This window comes from Electrona antarctica (genome assembly GCF_951216825.1).
Source record: "Electrona antarctica genome assembly, chromosome: 15".
Lineage (NCBI taxonomy): Eukaryota > Metazoa > Chordata > Actinopteri > Myctophiformes > Myctophidae > Electrona > Electrona antarctica.
This window is the reverse complement of record NC_136796.1, coordinates 26,083,911-26,099,603: the sequence shown is the minus strand read 5'-3', so window position 1 is coordinate 26,099,603 and position 15,693 is coordinate 26,083,911. Positions and strand designations below refer to the sequence as shown.

At 43.9% G+C, this 15,693-nt stretch overlaps 1 protein-coding gene across 1 annotated transcript; it reads right to left on the bottom strand.

Annotated features, from left to right (window-relative positions):
* Positions 1-7,614: 7,614 nt before the first annotated feature.
* LOC306938009 (transmembrane protein 74) lies at positions 7,615-9,178 on the bottom strand (the record flags this gene model as incomplete). The annotated part of the gene is made up of 2 exons (XM_079522032.1): positions 7,615-8,208; positions 9,014-9,178. 2 exons carry the CDS (start codon positions 9,176-9,178, stop codon positions 7,615-7,617), a joined length of 759 nt encoding a protein of 252 aa, XP_079378158.1.
* Positions 9,179-15,693: the final 6,515 nt, after the last annotated feature.

The window sequence follows — 15,693 nt, the reverse complement described above, 5'->3', positions numbered from 1 at the left end:
ATCAAATCCTGGATAGCCATACATGGAGAAGACTGGATCATCACTTAGATCTGCATAGAGCCGGCCAGCAACTCTACATCTGACCTTAAACCTCAACCCCTCATCAAACCCTGTACAGTCAAGACACGCTCCATATATGGCCAGACCTCATCACACCCTGTACACACTGACCCCGCTGCCACCCTTAGATCTCCATATATGGCACTGACCTGTTCTGATATTCCATATGTTGATCTGACTCCCCATGCCAAAGCGCCAGCGCTCGCCCAGCAGTCTGCCATCACCAAGGCGGATGCGTGCACGCAACCTCGCCCTTTGTTTTGGACGTGGTTCCGGCAAGCCGCCCCACGTCCGAAACAGCCCAGAAATGACAGAGTTACCGTGTGGGGGTCTCGGGGGGGGGGGGGGGGGGGGGTCCCGCAACATCCAGACCCCAGGAACGTGGGGGGGCGTCCCGTTTCCGGCGAGCCTTCCCGCATCCAAAACAGTGGAGAAATGACACAAGTTATCGTGTTGCAGCTTTCCGTGCTGGGGTGCGTGTACACCTACATATATACATGTGAGGGTCCCCGGGGGGTCCCTGCAACATCCAGACTCCTCAGGAACGCGCCCAGGGGGGCGGCCTGTTTCTGGCGAGCCTTCCCGCATCCAAAACGGTCGAGAAATGACAGAGTTATCGTGTTGCAGCTTTCTGTGCTGGGACGCGTATGGGGACACGTAACTGTACATACATAGGGACACACATAGCTCCGTAATGGAGCGGAGGCACCGCTCAAAAACCTTAGTCTTTTAGCCTTTGGGCCCTATCTTGTGCCACCCCTTACCAATATCCCAACTTATTTGCCATTTTATACTATTATTAAAAACATTTTAAAATAGTTCAACTATGATCTACATCGACACGTTTTTGAGCTTGTAGATAGGATGGATCGTTAAGTGGTGGTGCAATATATAGCCCTAAGTCAGTGTTCATTTTTACAGGAAATTCTGATGTCGTCTATTGAACACACCATTTAGTTTTAGTTCTATTCAGTCATCTGAAATTGTTTAGTCTTAGTCTAGTAGCTTATTAGTCAACGAAATATCAAAAACCTTAGTCTTGTAGTCTTTTTGTCAAATTCTTATAGTCAACGAAATTAACACTGTTTCCCTGTCTATTCTGCTGGATGTAATGAGTACTAGTGACTGTTTCCTGTGACCGTTTCCTGTGTATGCATGTATAAGGTCATACTTCAATAAAACTATTTGAATAATAATTTGTGTTAAATGGTAAATGGTGCATTTATATAGCGCCTTTATCCAAGGCGCTTTACATAGATTGTGCATTACATTCACCCATTCATACACCGATTGTGTTGTGATGTGTGATGATGTATTATTGGTACTGTAACTCAACACCATTGTAAATAAGTTTTCATACCTCAATCAATGTGCTCCTACAGTAAGTATCAATAGTAGTTGGTTGATTGATTGATTGCACCCCCCTTCTCACCTATCTGGGGTGGGGTGAAGAGAAGACTGCACGTCAATGTGTCTTTGCAGACACCAAAGCAGAAACATTAAATGTACACAGACTTTCCAGAAATTGAACCAGTGATGGCTGGACATGAAAAGACTAGGCTGTTTTTAGCCCAAGGACTGTTTTATGTGCAAAACTAATGCTTGGAATGGATTCAGAATCATGAAAACCCCCTAGTTTGACATGACACATGCTACTTAAAGCATAATGAAAAATGTCCCTTATGTCAATGGTATGGTCACACATAAACCCCTATAAAAAATTGCTCAATGCTGACAGCCGGTCAGCAAGTGGATTCATGAATAGTATATAGTATATAATATATAGTATATAGACAATATTTTAGGCCAATAAAAATACCATATACCAAATTTCCCACTTTAACAAAAGAAGGCTGTTTCCTGCCGGAGAGACAGACAAGACAGTATTTCTAAATCAAGAATAGAATATTGACATAGAACAAGCAGAATAAATAAAATCAATATATGTGAAAGAAAGCAAAGAGCTTGATACTAAATGTGCACTCCATCAATATGCTCCAAATAAATACTAGAGAGATTGCATGCTCTGCAAAGCTTTTGTCTATGTCTGTTATTCAGTTGTTCTCCACTGACTCACATTGAGATACAATGGGAATCGTACCAGTCAAACACTCCTGAATGACTCATCCTTAGTCTTAGGGGGAAACCTTAATGGAATTAATTTTCAGTGGGAACTTGGCATGTTTCTGCAGGCATTTGTGGCTGTGTGGAACCCGACAGACCAGTATAAATTGCGTCATAAATCAGAAACAAGGTAAGCATAACTGTCCTGCTGTGAGATTAATTTCAGCTCCCACTCCACTCTGACACTCAGTGAGAATTCAACTTATAGCTAAATGATCCATTTGCCTAGAATTACAGAGTGAGAGGCTGTATGATTCCTTTTACCAATAAATGCTTATACATCCACCATTTTATAGGTCTGCATGCACATGAGACGAGTAATCCACCCTAAATCCTGAGATTTAGGAAATTGCAACAGTCACATGCTGTCTAAATATGATGTACTGTGGTGTAGCTAACCATCATGACATAAACTAATATCTTATTTTCACAACAAGAACATCCCCATCAACCTGACTGATACTTTCAATAAATTATAAAAAAATATATTTTGGTTAAAGGAGCATTCAGTGATTTGAGTGATTTGGAAAACCACCCAGTCCGCCCCGGTAACAAAATGTGCACATGCACGCTCTACAATGGGGGGAAGTGCAACAGGCCAACAGCATGTGCATCAAGGCCCGCCCCCACTCGATCATGATTGGAGGAAGGCCCCTCTCATCCTGATTGGATGAAGGCTTTGCCACCCGCCACCAAAACTGAAACTAGGGTTTTCTGACCCCAGGGGCTCACTGGGGACAGGGAGGAACTCCTTATATGGTCAGCACACTCTATAGTAGGGAGGATTATCCAGAAAAAAAGAAAAAATAAGTGATATTTAGATTAAGTCAAATCACTGAATATACCTTTAAGAATTCATCGTTTTTAGCTGGCATGCCTTCTAAAGAGTTAATGAACTATCCATCTGCTTTCTGCTGTCATCCAGGAATCCACAACACTGAAGCTTTACACTTGTAAACACTTGAGTGATGAAGTTCACTGAGTTGGTCTGCCGGTTGGACTGAACTAGCCAATCGCATAGCAATCGTCGCTATACAAGCTATGTATACTATGCTTGGTTGGCCTAACAGCTAACTAGTTAATCACAGATCATTCGATCCTCCAGGCTAAGGGATGTAGTGAGAGTGTCTATGGGCTCTGGCTTGGCTTAATTGTGACCGTAGGTCGCAGATTACTATGAAAAGCTGCATAACCTGTCAGTCCGTCAGTCAGCCCGTCGGTCACACCACCATATATGGCCGTCAGTCCATCACACCTCGTGACATGCTCCATATATGGCCGTCTCCATATATGAAGACCACAACACTGACCTCATCAAACCCTGGATAGCCATACATGGAGAAGATCTGAATATATGGCGCTGGCCAGCAACTCTACATCTGACCTCAAACCCTTAGATCTCCATATATGGAGCTGACCTGTTCTGAGATTCCATATGTTGATCCCTCCCCACCCGTCCTTCCTCATTGATTTCTCCTTTTTGACTGATCGCTTCTCGCCCTCAGGACGTCTTACTGGTAGTTTTCCTGTAATGCAGCTTTGTATACGTTTTAAACTTTTCCCCTTCCTAGAAATATAATAAGAGTCAAAAGTATACAATATCAAAATGTCTCAAGACAATGTACTGAAGTACAGTACTAAACTAGAAATGCACTCTGCCGAGCAGAGCGCGCAAGTACTGCTACTAACTAATGTCTATTACAATTTACAACTGCTGTTCTAAATCCTTTACCTAGAAACGTAACTTAGTTTAGTCACCATCAACAGCCAATAAGGGACCACCATTCTTACCCCGACATATACATACATACGTACATATATATATAGCCGATCACCAAACGTAGTTACGTCATCAAGAATGGTGGTCTCATATGGTGGTCCCATACATACCCAGCCGACACCAACCTACATACTTACCAAGCCGATCGCAGTACCTTTTACCCACCCAACACGTCACAAGATGTGAAGTAACCAGTACATGTCCTTAACTGGGGAGTGGGGATAGTAATTTTCAGAGTCACTTGTCTTTGGATTATGGAAAAGACTGCATCCACCTCTTCAGCTTTATCCAATGGCAAACAGGCAGATTTCTTTCTTTTCTTTTTTACAGAAACTGTAAAAATAGAGGAAAAGAGTACATCATAATCTATCAGAATGATAGACTACGAGTTCTGTCAAGAGTTTTTCACGTCAACAACAAAAACCAATAAGGGACCACCGAGGACACGCCTACATACCCAGCCGACCGCAGTACGATCGCAGTGCACCGATCGCAGTACCTTTTACCCACCCAACATTGAAACATATCTTAATTACATCACCATCAACAGCCAATTAGAGACCACCGAGGACAGGCCTACATACCATACATACGCAGCTGACCACAGTACTTGTGCGCTCTTGAGCAAGTAATACATTTACTTAGTTACAGTCCACCCCTGGGCGCCGCTCAATCTATTCTACAGCATAAGTGTGAATTTAGTCACACAAGAGTGACGAGACTGTGGATCAGTGTGACACCTGCAGTTGCACAGGACTAGAGCTGTAACACTGGTGTTACTGCAGACTGTGGATCAGTGTGACACCTGCAGTTGCACAGGACTAGAGCTGTAACACTGGTGAACGGCTCTGGGTAATTTACTTTCCTCTCGTCCTCTGTGTGACAAGTGAGAGAGATGCGTCACCACTCCTTAAAGGAGCATTCAGTGATTTGGGTGATTTGGAAAAAAACCCGGTCCACCCGGTAACAAGATGTGCACATGCACACGCTCTACAGTGGGGGAAGTACAACAGACACGCGCACCAATGCCAGCCACACTCGATCATGATTGGAGGAAGGCACCTCTCATCCTGATTGGATGAAAGCTTTGCCACCCAAAGCACAAACCGAAACTAGGGTTTTTTGACCCCAGGGGCTCACTGGGGACAGGGAGGAACTCCTTATATGGTCAGCACACTTTATAGTAGGGAGGATTATCCAAAAAATAAGAAAAAATAAGTGATAGTTGAATTAAGTGAAATCACTGAATGTACCTTTAACCAGTTCAGACAGTGCCTTCATCAATCTCAGCAACACTGGTATAAGGCAAAATAACAGTAGTTAGTGCTACTGTACCATTAGTCATACTCTTAATTGTACAGAAGCACACCCCATAAATACAATAGACTTGGAAAGGTTTACAGGGAATTCTTTTTCATCCGAGGGAATGTTGAATTGCAAGAGCCATGTATCGTATTTGTTGTAAAACGTAAAGCCAAAAACTGAATGAATAAGGTGATACATGCAAGTGTTTATCTTACAACTGAGATGTTTTTCTCCTTCCCTTCCCTTTGTCTTAGCTAAGAATCTCTCATGTCACGTCTTCCTCGAAGCTGTGACCATTCTGCTTGTCGTTGCTACGCAACAAACTTGGAGTAACAAGAATCATTATCGAATGAGCCATTAATTTAAGCCGATACTTTCAGGGAGGCGTTTTTAAACCCGTAGACATGACCTCACTTGTAAAAAACCCTGCCGTTTTGTCCATTGTCCATTTTATGTGGACATTTTGTTGCTTTCTTAATTGCCATTTCATAGGATTTCAGTTCTAGAGGCCTACATCAGATGTTGGCATGCATGTGGTTATAATGACAGCCAATCATAAGCTTTTGTCAGACCCACAACACGTATCTACTTCCTGGTCCCCTGTGTCCACCTCCACACCCCGGCTCTTGACCCCATGTGACCCATGAAGCAATCCAATTCCATTTCCCTCTGCCAGCTGCCCTGACTGATTACTCTGAGTGACTCCATTCATCGGAAGGAGTGGGGGGTCTAGAGGGGGCCTGCTAAGTATGTGTGTGAGTGAGTGAGTTGGTGTTTGTTTGCCAGTGAATTGTGTATGCGAATGCGAGTGCTAGAGAGTGTGTCTGACTGAGTCTCAGTGTATGTGTGTGTGTGTGTGTGTGTGTGTGTGTGTGTGTGTGTGTGTGTGTGTGTGTGTGTGTGTGTGTGTGTGTGTGTGTGTGTGTGTGTGTGTGTGTGTGTGTGTGTGTGCGCACGCTCGTGCGTGCGTGCGAGTAATGTTTTATTACAAGTTTGATTTTGTGTCTGCAAGATCCCCCTGGCAAAACAAACTCGGGAACCAATTAAGCAGATGCAGTGTCAAGGTCCCTTTACATGACTAATAGGCTAATCAACAATAGAGAAGCAGTACTCTTGAAGCCTTAAGCCTAATTTACGCCTTTCTCCACTGAAACAGCAAACGTTTACTGATTTGAGTGCAGTTTGCAGCTTCTCCTCTGTATGACCAATTAACTATAACTACAATTACCAGGAGAGATGCACAGTGAAATCCTGAGTGTTAATTTAACTCGGAGAGCTCCAGACAAATGGTTATATTTGTATGCTCTCTGAGTTAAATGAACACTCAGAGATTTTAATGTGCCCCTAGAGGTGAATTACTCTCTCTCAGGCCTGAATTACTCTCTCTCTCTCTCTCTCTCTCTCTCTCTCTCTCCCCGCCCCGCTCTCCTACTTTGTGTGCACAACCCGACCGCATGTATGTGCCACTAAATTCGCATGTGTTTGTGCATTCATCGAAGATAGTGATTTCTTGGTGCAATCCAATTGCCTTCCCCGCATGTTATTACTATGTGTACTACCATGGTCAGATACACATGTCAACAATATACAATTATAGGGTTTTATCATGTCACAATTCCAAACAAAATTGTTCTACATAGACCATGCAGTTTCCATTTAAACAATATATTCACAGTGTCATATACATTTTATGACAAGAAACGGAACTTTGAAAGGTAAACGGCCAGGCCAAAGCCACAGAACAGATGTGTATACTATTGTCTTCCATATCTACAATGTAGACAGATTTCAACAAGAACTGAACCAAGAAATAGTTCAGAAACGTAGCAGCAGTTTCGATATCAATAAGACACCATCGGTGGGATTTTCAGAGAGATTTCGAGTCTGTATGTGCAGGGCTGCCAACATTGGACTGTGAGAATCCATGGGATATTTGGGGGGGTCCTCCCTCAGCAACTTTTTAACAGAGTAGATGTAATGTCCTGTTCTGGTGAATTTGGGGAGTTTGATACTTTGTTTTATCAGGCTTGCTATAGCATTGGAAAATGATGGGTACAGATTCAGCCATTAATACACAAAAAGTAGGCCTACAGAAATTGATTTGATGACTGAAGCGATGTAAGACCCGTCTATAATAATAACCATTCATTATTTAAGTGAACACCTCTGTATGATTGCATGCACCCCCCCATAAACGTTTTCACATAGTAGATGTAAGCTTCTGGTGAATATTGGGAGTTTGATACCAAATCCAGGAGAAATCCAGGGGACATGGCAATGATGATCCAGGAGTGTTGGCAACCCTGTCTAATATATGTACACTACAGTATGTGTGCTCTGCTCTCTTAACTTAGCACTTCCAAATCCTCGTCGACTATAGACACATGTGAGGAGGTTTCTCGAGTCGGACTGGAGCCTGCTCTTAAGTTGATCGAGCCATATAATTTGGCTGAATGTTTGGAATAGGCAAAAACTCTTCTCCTGATCATCTCCTCTTTCCACATGGAGATCATAAGCAGGGTGGAGAGAAACACGCCTCCGAGGGTGAGCAGACATAGTCCGGCTATGACACATCGGTCCAAATGGGCCCCCAGCCTCGCTTTCTCCCGCTCCAATCTCTCCATTTCCCGGGCCGAGACACTGTCAGGGTTCACTTCCACGTCCCTCGGGACAGTGTAGGATATTACGACCAAGGAAATGCCAGTCACTAGGCAAGTAACGGCGATGATGAAACCGTAATCCACCGATTTCCCTGAGCCCTCGGACGGGAGCTCATCGTCGGACAACATAGAAAGTTCCGCGATGTCGTCCTCCTCCTCGTGGAGTTCGGCCGAGGAGCTGTTACAGGGATTCTGTGGACTTGGATGGTCCTGATGGCAGACTGTCGAGTGGCTCTGATCACTGTCGTCTTGGCACAGTGTTGGTGTTGAATGGACCTCCTGATCAATGACGAATTGACAGGTGAAAGATGTTTCTACTTCGTCATGTAGTCGCTGGTTGTGTGTTGTTGCCGTGCCAGCAGCAGGCTGCCATGGTCCCGGGGTCGCTGTCCATGGTGCTGAGTGCTCGCACGCTGGTGCTCCGCTCTCATAGCGCCGCTCCTTCTCGGCGAAATAACTAATTTCTTTGATACTTTGGTAATTTGAAACTACCGTAACATCATTCTGAGCTGGTCGATTTCTTGGTTGATCGAAGTAAATAAGCTCTAGATTAGCCATTTGTATATGGGCTGCGGGGTTGCCCTATTATCAATCATCCCTATACGTCCGTCCCTGTCAATGAAACGGATGAAAACAATTACGCTCAAACTTCGTGTTAACCTGCAGTAAACACCAATTACTTTTAGCTATATTATTTTGATTGATTTTCTACAAAGCTGCAATGTAGAAGCATTGTGGAAGCATCTTTGTGACTTTGCACAAACAACATGCAGACACACCAATCAAATCCAGGCATAGCCTATGCTTAGTATGCTACTGCAGCTTTCTAGGGTGCAACACAAACATTAAATATCGACTTCAATGTAATTTAATCTGCATGACTTCAAAGCGAAGACCACGTTAACTTAACATTTTGAAACAGCTTTTTTGGAAACCACGCGTTTCCAAAAAACTAATTTGTCATTTTTCATTTGTCAGGCTATATTGCTCGAAAGATTAAATATAGGCATATCATGGCAGAAAACAAATGTTGATACAGTTCTGCACTTAACAGGTTATTAAATGATAAACATTGAATGCCTACCTTTTCTCTGCGTGTGGGTTGCTTGCTTCCCCGGCTTCTCTTCTCTGCTCCTCGGGCAATTAGAGGGAGCGGTTTGTCAAACTCCTCCCACGCGCTGGGCAGGCGGACCCCTCGCGGCTCACGCTGCTTTACTGAATCAAGTTCTGTATTCCTCTGTGCATTCATAAACTATCCAATGAAAGGGAATGCATGCATGGGAATCTGACTACAGCACGAGCACTATAGTGAAGTTTTCCTTTGCAATAGGCTATATAATATTGCTGACATGATGCAGCCTTTTCAGCATTTCAGGAAGAAATGCACATCAAAGCTTCAACAAAAGCATGCAATGAATGAAAAGGGGCTGCAAAAGGTTGATATTGGAGCAGCTTTGCAAAACGAGTTTCTATAGCCCATTTATAGAGCACCTCACAGTGCGCACACCCAGAGGGAGAAAAAAAACCTCGACTTTGATATTCAATCCAAACCATGTCAAATCCCATATGCAATGGTAGGAGATATATTCCTCCTCCAGAGCCCCTTAAAGCAATCCCCCAGCCGCACTGAGCAGTCTTCCCTGCCTCTGCAGAGCACAGAGAACTGGAGCATATAGAGCATGTAGGCTATAGGAAGCCAAAGGTCATAATCACACGACGCTTCGGTGCTTCTTCTGCCCACCGTTCAAGTTCATGTTTAGCATTTCGTGTGTTTCAAGTGCCGTGATGCTTGTGTGGAGCGTAATACGCTCCGCTAGCATGTGCATTTGGTCGTGATGACTAGAGCCTGTCACGCTAGAGGCTGTTCTAACATTTGAAACACAGCGGAAAAAGGTAAAGAGTTATGAGCCTTCATTTAAAGCAACAGATTACACAGCTGGCAGTGGCCACTGCAAAAGATACAGGACATAAGCCTGCATGTCACTGATGTTAGGCTTAAATTATACATGTCTTTTCAGAGGATCAGTGCAAGGTAAGATTGATAAGATTGTTTGATTGACTAATTTGAAATGAATTGTCACATTTCCTTTCTCCATGCATGGAGACAATTATCCATGTGGACAATATCCATGTGGACAATTATCCACAATTATCCATGTGGAGACAATTATGCATCACACCTGGGCCGAGACTACATGCACCTGGGCTGACTGCTGAGACAAGCCAAACCGTTGTCAATGCAAGTCAGGTATATGCCTTATGGTCCTGTGACAAAGTTCAATAATTTGGGGCTAGGGTGAGAAATTAGAGAACCAAATTCGTTCAACCCCAGATTATTTTATTTTGGTGATGGATCAGTCTGAACACCCATTGGAAGTAGCCTAAGATCCAAAGTATAAGCAAACATCTTTTCACGAGAGGGAGCAGGGGTGCTTACCGTGCTGGTGCCTTAAGTCTAAAGTCAAAATAGCAAGAATAGCATGCATTTGAATGTCCTATACAAACGGTTTTGGATGTAGACAGGACACATATCCTGTAAAATCCAGTGTGTAAAACATTGACCTGTTTATACTCAGAGTTAAATTGGCACCAAGGATTTATAATAATTATGATTCAATGCCAACTCCTACATCTGTTGTCTGAACACTCAACACTCAACCATACTTCTTACACGCACGCACGCACACACGCACACACACACACACACACACACACACACACACAATATGTTTTGGAACAAGGTATAACTTCAGCTGGAGGTGTAGAGGAGACATACAGCATGAGGCGTTGTTAAATCACAGCGTTTTCTTATTCAAATAAAGTTTAGATTATATGTGCATGACAATTGTAAGTCAACAAAAAAAATATATATATGTTGTATTGCAAACATTACTAAATCAAACAGAGGTTAACTATAACCATCAAAGTGCCCTTGATCAAGACAAGTGGTGGCACATGGTGCCCCCAACTGCTGTACTTGTTGTTGTTGTTGTTAATCCTGATGTTTGTGCGTGTGCTTCTACAAGCTTTGTATGGCTGTGCCATATGACAACAAGCCTTGTTAAATGATGTTTAAGGATTACATTCTACCATATGAGACTGAAAGGAACTGCTAAGAAATGTATTGGCCCAAGGTGGAACTCCTGAATTATTACCGCCCTACTACAGACATATAGGCTAGAGTAGGAATTGGTTTCAGCAGACTCTCTCCATCAGATGTCTGTCTAGCAACAGCTAGATCTTGTTATGATCTAATGTGATTAATCATCTCCTCCAGTGATGTTCCCGACCAGCAGGCCCAGCATTTTATTTACTCTAATCAGAGAAGTGTGGTATTTTACATTGATGGATCTGCTGTGAAATAGGAGCACGTCTCCAGCTAAGAATAGCTAATGGGACCCCAGCAGTCGAGGAAGCAGTAACGAAGATGCCAGGGCAAGGTTAGTCTAGGACGCATGAATTGTGCTCCTGCCTTGGCTAAACATAGATGCAACTGAGTCAGGTGGCGTTTAGGAGAGAGAGAGAGAGAGAGAGAGAGAAAGAGAGAGAGTTTCTGGGTGTGCGTGCACGTGTGCATACGCACATGCTTGTGTGTGGTGTGCGTGCGTGCATGTGTGTTGGGCTTGGGGGGTAGTACCTTTGGTCAGACTCAGCATTGGTGGGTATGCTATGCAACACGGCACATCCTCCAGTAGCATACAGAGTCAGACTCATCCCTGAGGCTGCTAACTGGAAACAGGGCACATAAGCGCTGACTCAATTCTCTATGCTAAGCTGAGAGTTGTGTGATTTCCCCTCTCTCCTCTATCTTTCGCTTACTAATGCCAGTATGCCACAGTACAGTACCCCCAAGCCCTTTTCTCTCTCTTCCTGGCTTCTCTTGCTCAACATGCAAACTTCAAGGGAAGTTGAGATGATGGACAGCCAGGTAAAATCATGAAAAAGGGGGGTGAACACTGAATTCAAAAGATCAGCATTTATCTCGACACTGGTTGTACACCCATGTGCTTTGCTGCCTGCTATTTTTACAGTATGTTTATTCAAAGTTGTTTAACCTTTTCAGTGAGGCCATGAATCACATTCATAGTTAGACAAAAAAGAACATCTCAGTATACCCTCAGAATAGGCACTTAGCTAGAGAAGCTCTTTCAAAGTGCAAGGCCACCCAGCGTATCCAACAGTTCAGGTTCAAGTGCCTTGCTCAATGGTAGCCTTGTGGTGATTAAATCATTCTCGGATGACAAAACGTTATGCCTGATTTATACTTTGTTGCATCGCTGTGTCATGTGCCAAATAGCTGATAACAATGTACTGTGAGCTTGTAGTTCTGCTGTTGTCGGCAAACAACGTGCATGACAATGTGTAGCCTAAATTAAGCATTATTCTTACCAAATATCTCTGTATGTGTTGAGCTCAGGCGTGGAACTAATAGGAAGTGGCTGACAATGACAGATTGCTGTGCTGTAAGTAGGAGTAATGTTTTCTGTCACTGGTGTTATGGACTGTACCCTGCAGTGTATTTACTATTAATTGAGCAGGGTCAGGGTTGGAGCACAACTTCTTTATGGATGACCTTGTGCCATGGGATTGTGTGTGTGTGTGTGTATGTGTGTGTGTGTGTGTGTGTGTGTGTGTGTGTGTGTATGTGTGTGTGTGTGTGTGTGTGTGTGTGTGTGTGTGTGTGTGTGTGTGTGTGTGCGCGTGTGCGTGCGTGCATGCGTGCGTGTGCGTTAGAGAGAGAGAGAGAGAGAGAGAGAGAGAGAGAGAGAGAGAGAGAGCGCGTTACGGTTCATGAATCACTGTGCATTTAATGTGTATTGGTCTGTGTTGTGTTTGTGAACACACGTATGTTCTCTGTGTGTGTGTGTGTGTGTGTGTGTGTGTGTGTGTGCGTGTGTGTGTCATAGACTGTAAAAGTGTGTGTGTGTGTGTGTGTGTGTGTGCGTGCGTGCATGTGCGCGCATGCGTGCATGCGTGCGTGTGTGTTTGTGTGGGTACGTGCGTGCGTGCGCATGCACTGTGTGATTAACAGCCATGCTTATGAATGTGTGTGTGGGTGGTTGACAGCCATATGGGCATCAACCAATTCCGTCTTGAAATGACCTGCCACAACATCAGTAAATCAGACTGGTCAAGGGTCATGCTACGTTATAAAATACCGATGACCAGCAAAATCCATTACTTGACGTCGCAAAAATAAGGCAATATGCCCCCTGAGGCCCTGACAAATACTTACTATGATCTACGAACCATACAGGAGCTGCTTATATATACAATTGCTGCACATGCTGTATAATGACAGTAATAACTCTGAAGGATGGCTATTGTTATAGTTTGTGCATGGTTCTTGTTTTGATAGTAAATGCTTGCAGTGGCACATCTTCAAGCCTGTGGTCTATATGATAAATATCATGTAATTGTGGGCAAAGTCTATCCCACAGTGACTTGGACCTACAGTATATGATTCTTCTTTTGTGTATTGTCGTCATATGTCCAGCTCAGCGTCGCAAAGCCACGCTCTTGTCTCTGGTCCCACATGGAAGAGGCCAGCCTCTGAAGGAGGTCTGTACAGAGGACAGGTGGTGATTTTGTGCTCAGCAATCTGCTCAGGCTCGCCACTTTCGCATACTGCATGTCTACCCCCACTCCTTCATGGACAATTTGAAGCGACCAATCCCAGTATGGAGGCCGTTCAGCATGCAGGGTCCAATGGCGGCATGGTAGATGTTCTCCTTCGACTCCATCTTCCGGGTCTTGGATGTAATGGTGCAGATGTGTGGGCTGAGCCTACTCCCAGTCCTGCTTCCAGGAAGTTGCCAGCCTTACTTGTAGACAGGTCCTCAGGGATGGAACCAAGCATCTCTTGTGTGCTGTCCTGTTGTAGGGGCAGCGGGACTGCTCTATGGGCTTTCCTTGCAAGTGCGAGGGTAGCGGCCTCTTGTTGGAGGCCGGCCTGGGCAATTCCTGCTAGGGGTGGGCTTCACCCTTTTTGCCTCTCTGTTGGACAGGTGGTATAGCCTCGTGTAGCCAGCCTTCATCTGCCTTTGCAATGCATATTGCCCCAGGCAGATTAAGTCTGGCCCTTCTCAATTGTGGGAGGACTTCACGGCCAAAATGGTGACGAGCCAACCAGATTCGTCTGGAACCAGGCTTAAACCAACCAGGGCCCAGTATATGCAAATATGGGGCGGGAATAAATCTTACACTGAGACTAATATCCACGCAGTGATATTAGTATTGCTACGCGAGGCTACAGGTGGTATATGCGGCCAGCACAGTACTGAGCTGCAGACGCCAATTGCGCTGTTAGGCAGCCAAGATGCCCATGTCCTGGTTGAGACCCTCTTCCACCACTGTCCATGTTGGTTGACTCAGCATGATGGCCAGGTCCACTTCAAAGACTTCTCTCTCATAAAGTACGCTGACGACATGGCCCTGGTTGCCTGCCTGCAGGACGTTTCCAGTCCCTCTTACTCCCAGCACATCGACCGTATTGCCACCTGGTTTGACAGCAGCTTCCTTGACCTTAATGTCACTAAGACCAAGGAGCTGTGTTTGGGAGGGGGGTCAAGAGCAGAGGGCTCAGGGTCCATCTTTAGGCCTGTTACTATGAGTGGGGAGGAAGTGGAGCAGGTCAGTGACTTTAAATATCTGGGAACGACCATAGACAATAAACTCACCTTTCAGACCAATGCAGATAACATCTACAAAAAGGCAAGGCAGCGGCTTTATCTTCTCAGGAAACTGAGAAGTTTTAATGCCAGTAAACACACCCTGACCATGGTCTATAGATCACTCACTGAGAGTGTTCTCACTTTTAATATCGTGTCCTGGTTTGGGAATCTCTCAGTTAGAGATAAAAACAAGCTCACCCAGGTAGTCAACCAGGCAAGTAAGATCATTGGAGATAAACAATTGCAACTTCAGGACATATACAACCGCTCCATAACCAAAAAAGCAATTCAGATTTACAATGATTCTACCCACCCTCTTCACTCTGAATTTGACTTGTTGCCATCGGGCAGGAGGCTTAGGGCAAAATCAGCAAAAAATAAGGGTTACAAAACTTCGTTTGTGCCAACTGCTGTGGACATTTTAAATAAGAAAATGTTTAAATAGTCTAATCGCCACTGCTCATGATCACTGTTGTTATGTTAATGTGAATGCATTTTTATATAGTATCTTAATGCACCTGTGTATTTTTTGTAATGTTTTATTGTTGTAACTGACTGCCGGTGTGCCAAAGACAAATTTCCATTTTATGTAAATTTAATGGACAATAAAGTTTTCTTTATCTTTATCTTTATCTTAACCATATTGGCTGGATGTTGTCTCCGGGAGGTCATAAATGTATGTTAAATAGCAATGGTGAGAGGACAGACCCCTGTGCATGGCACCTCGATTCTCAATCTTCTCAGTCTGCTTCGCGGCCATCGCGGTTCCAAAGGATGAAGCTGCCGACCTGCAGGTGACCTATGTCTGATGAAAGCTATGGAGGCCTATATGTATACTGTATCACTTAGATATGTGGAAAGACAAATTGGCACCGTAGTATTAAATAAGAAACCTCCATACAACAATAAATAATATCATAAATAATAATGTGTATATATAATAATAATGTCTCCAAGATAACATGATACTAATATGCATCATTTGATACTTTTTAGAGAGTTCAATTGAAAATCTGTTAAAAAAGAAGAAGAAAAAATATTTCAGGAGTTCTCTTTCTCCAATCTGAGAACCCATCTCTTTCTCAGTTTG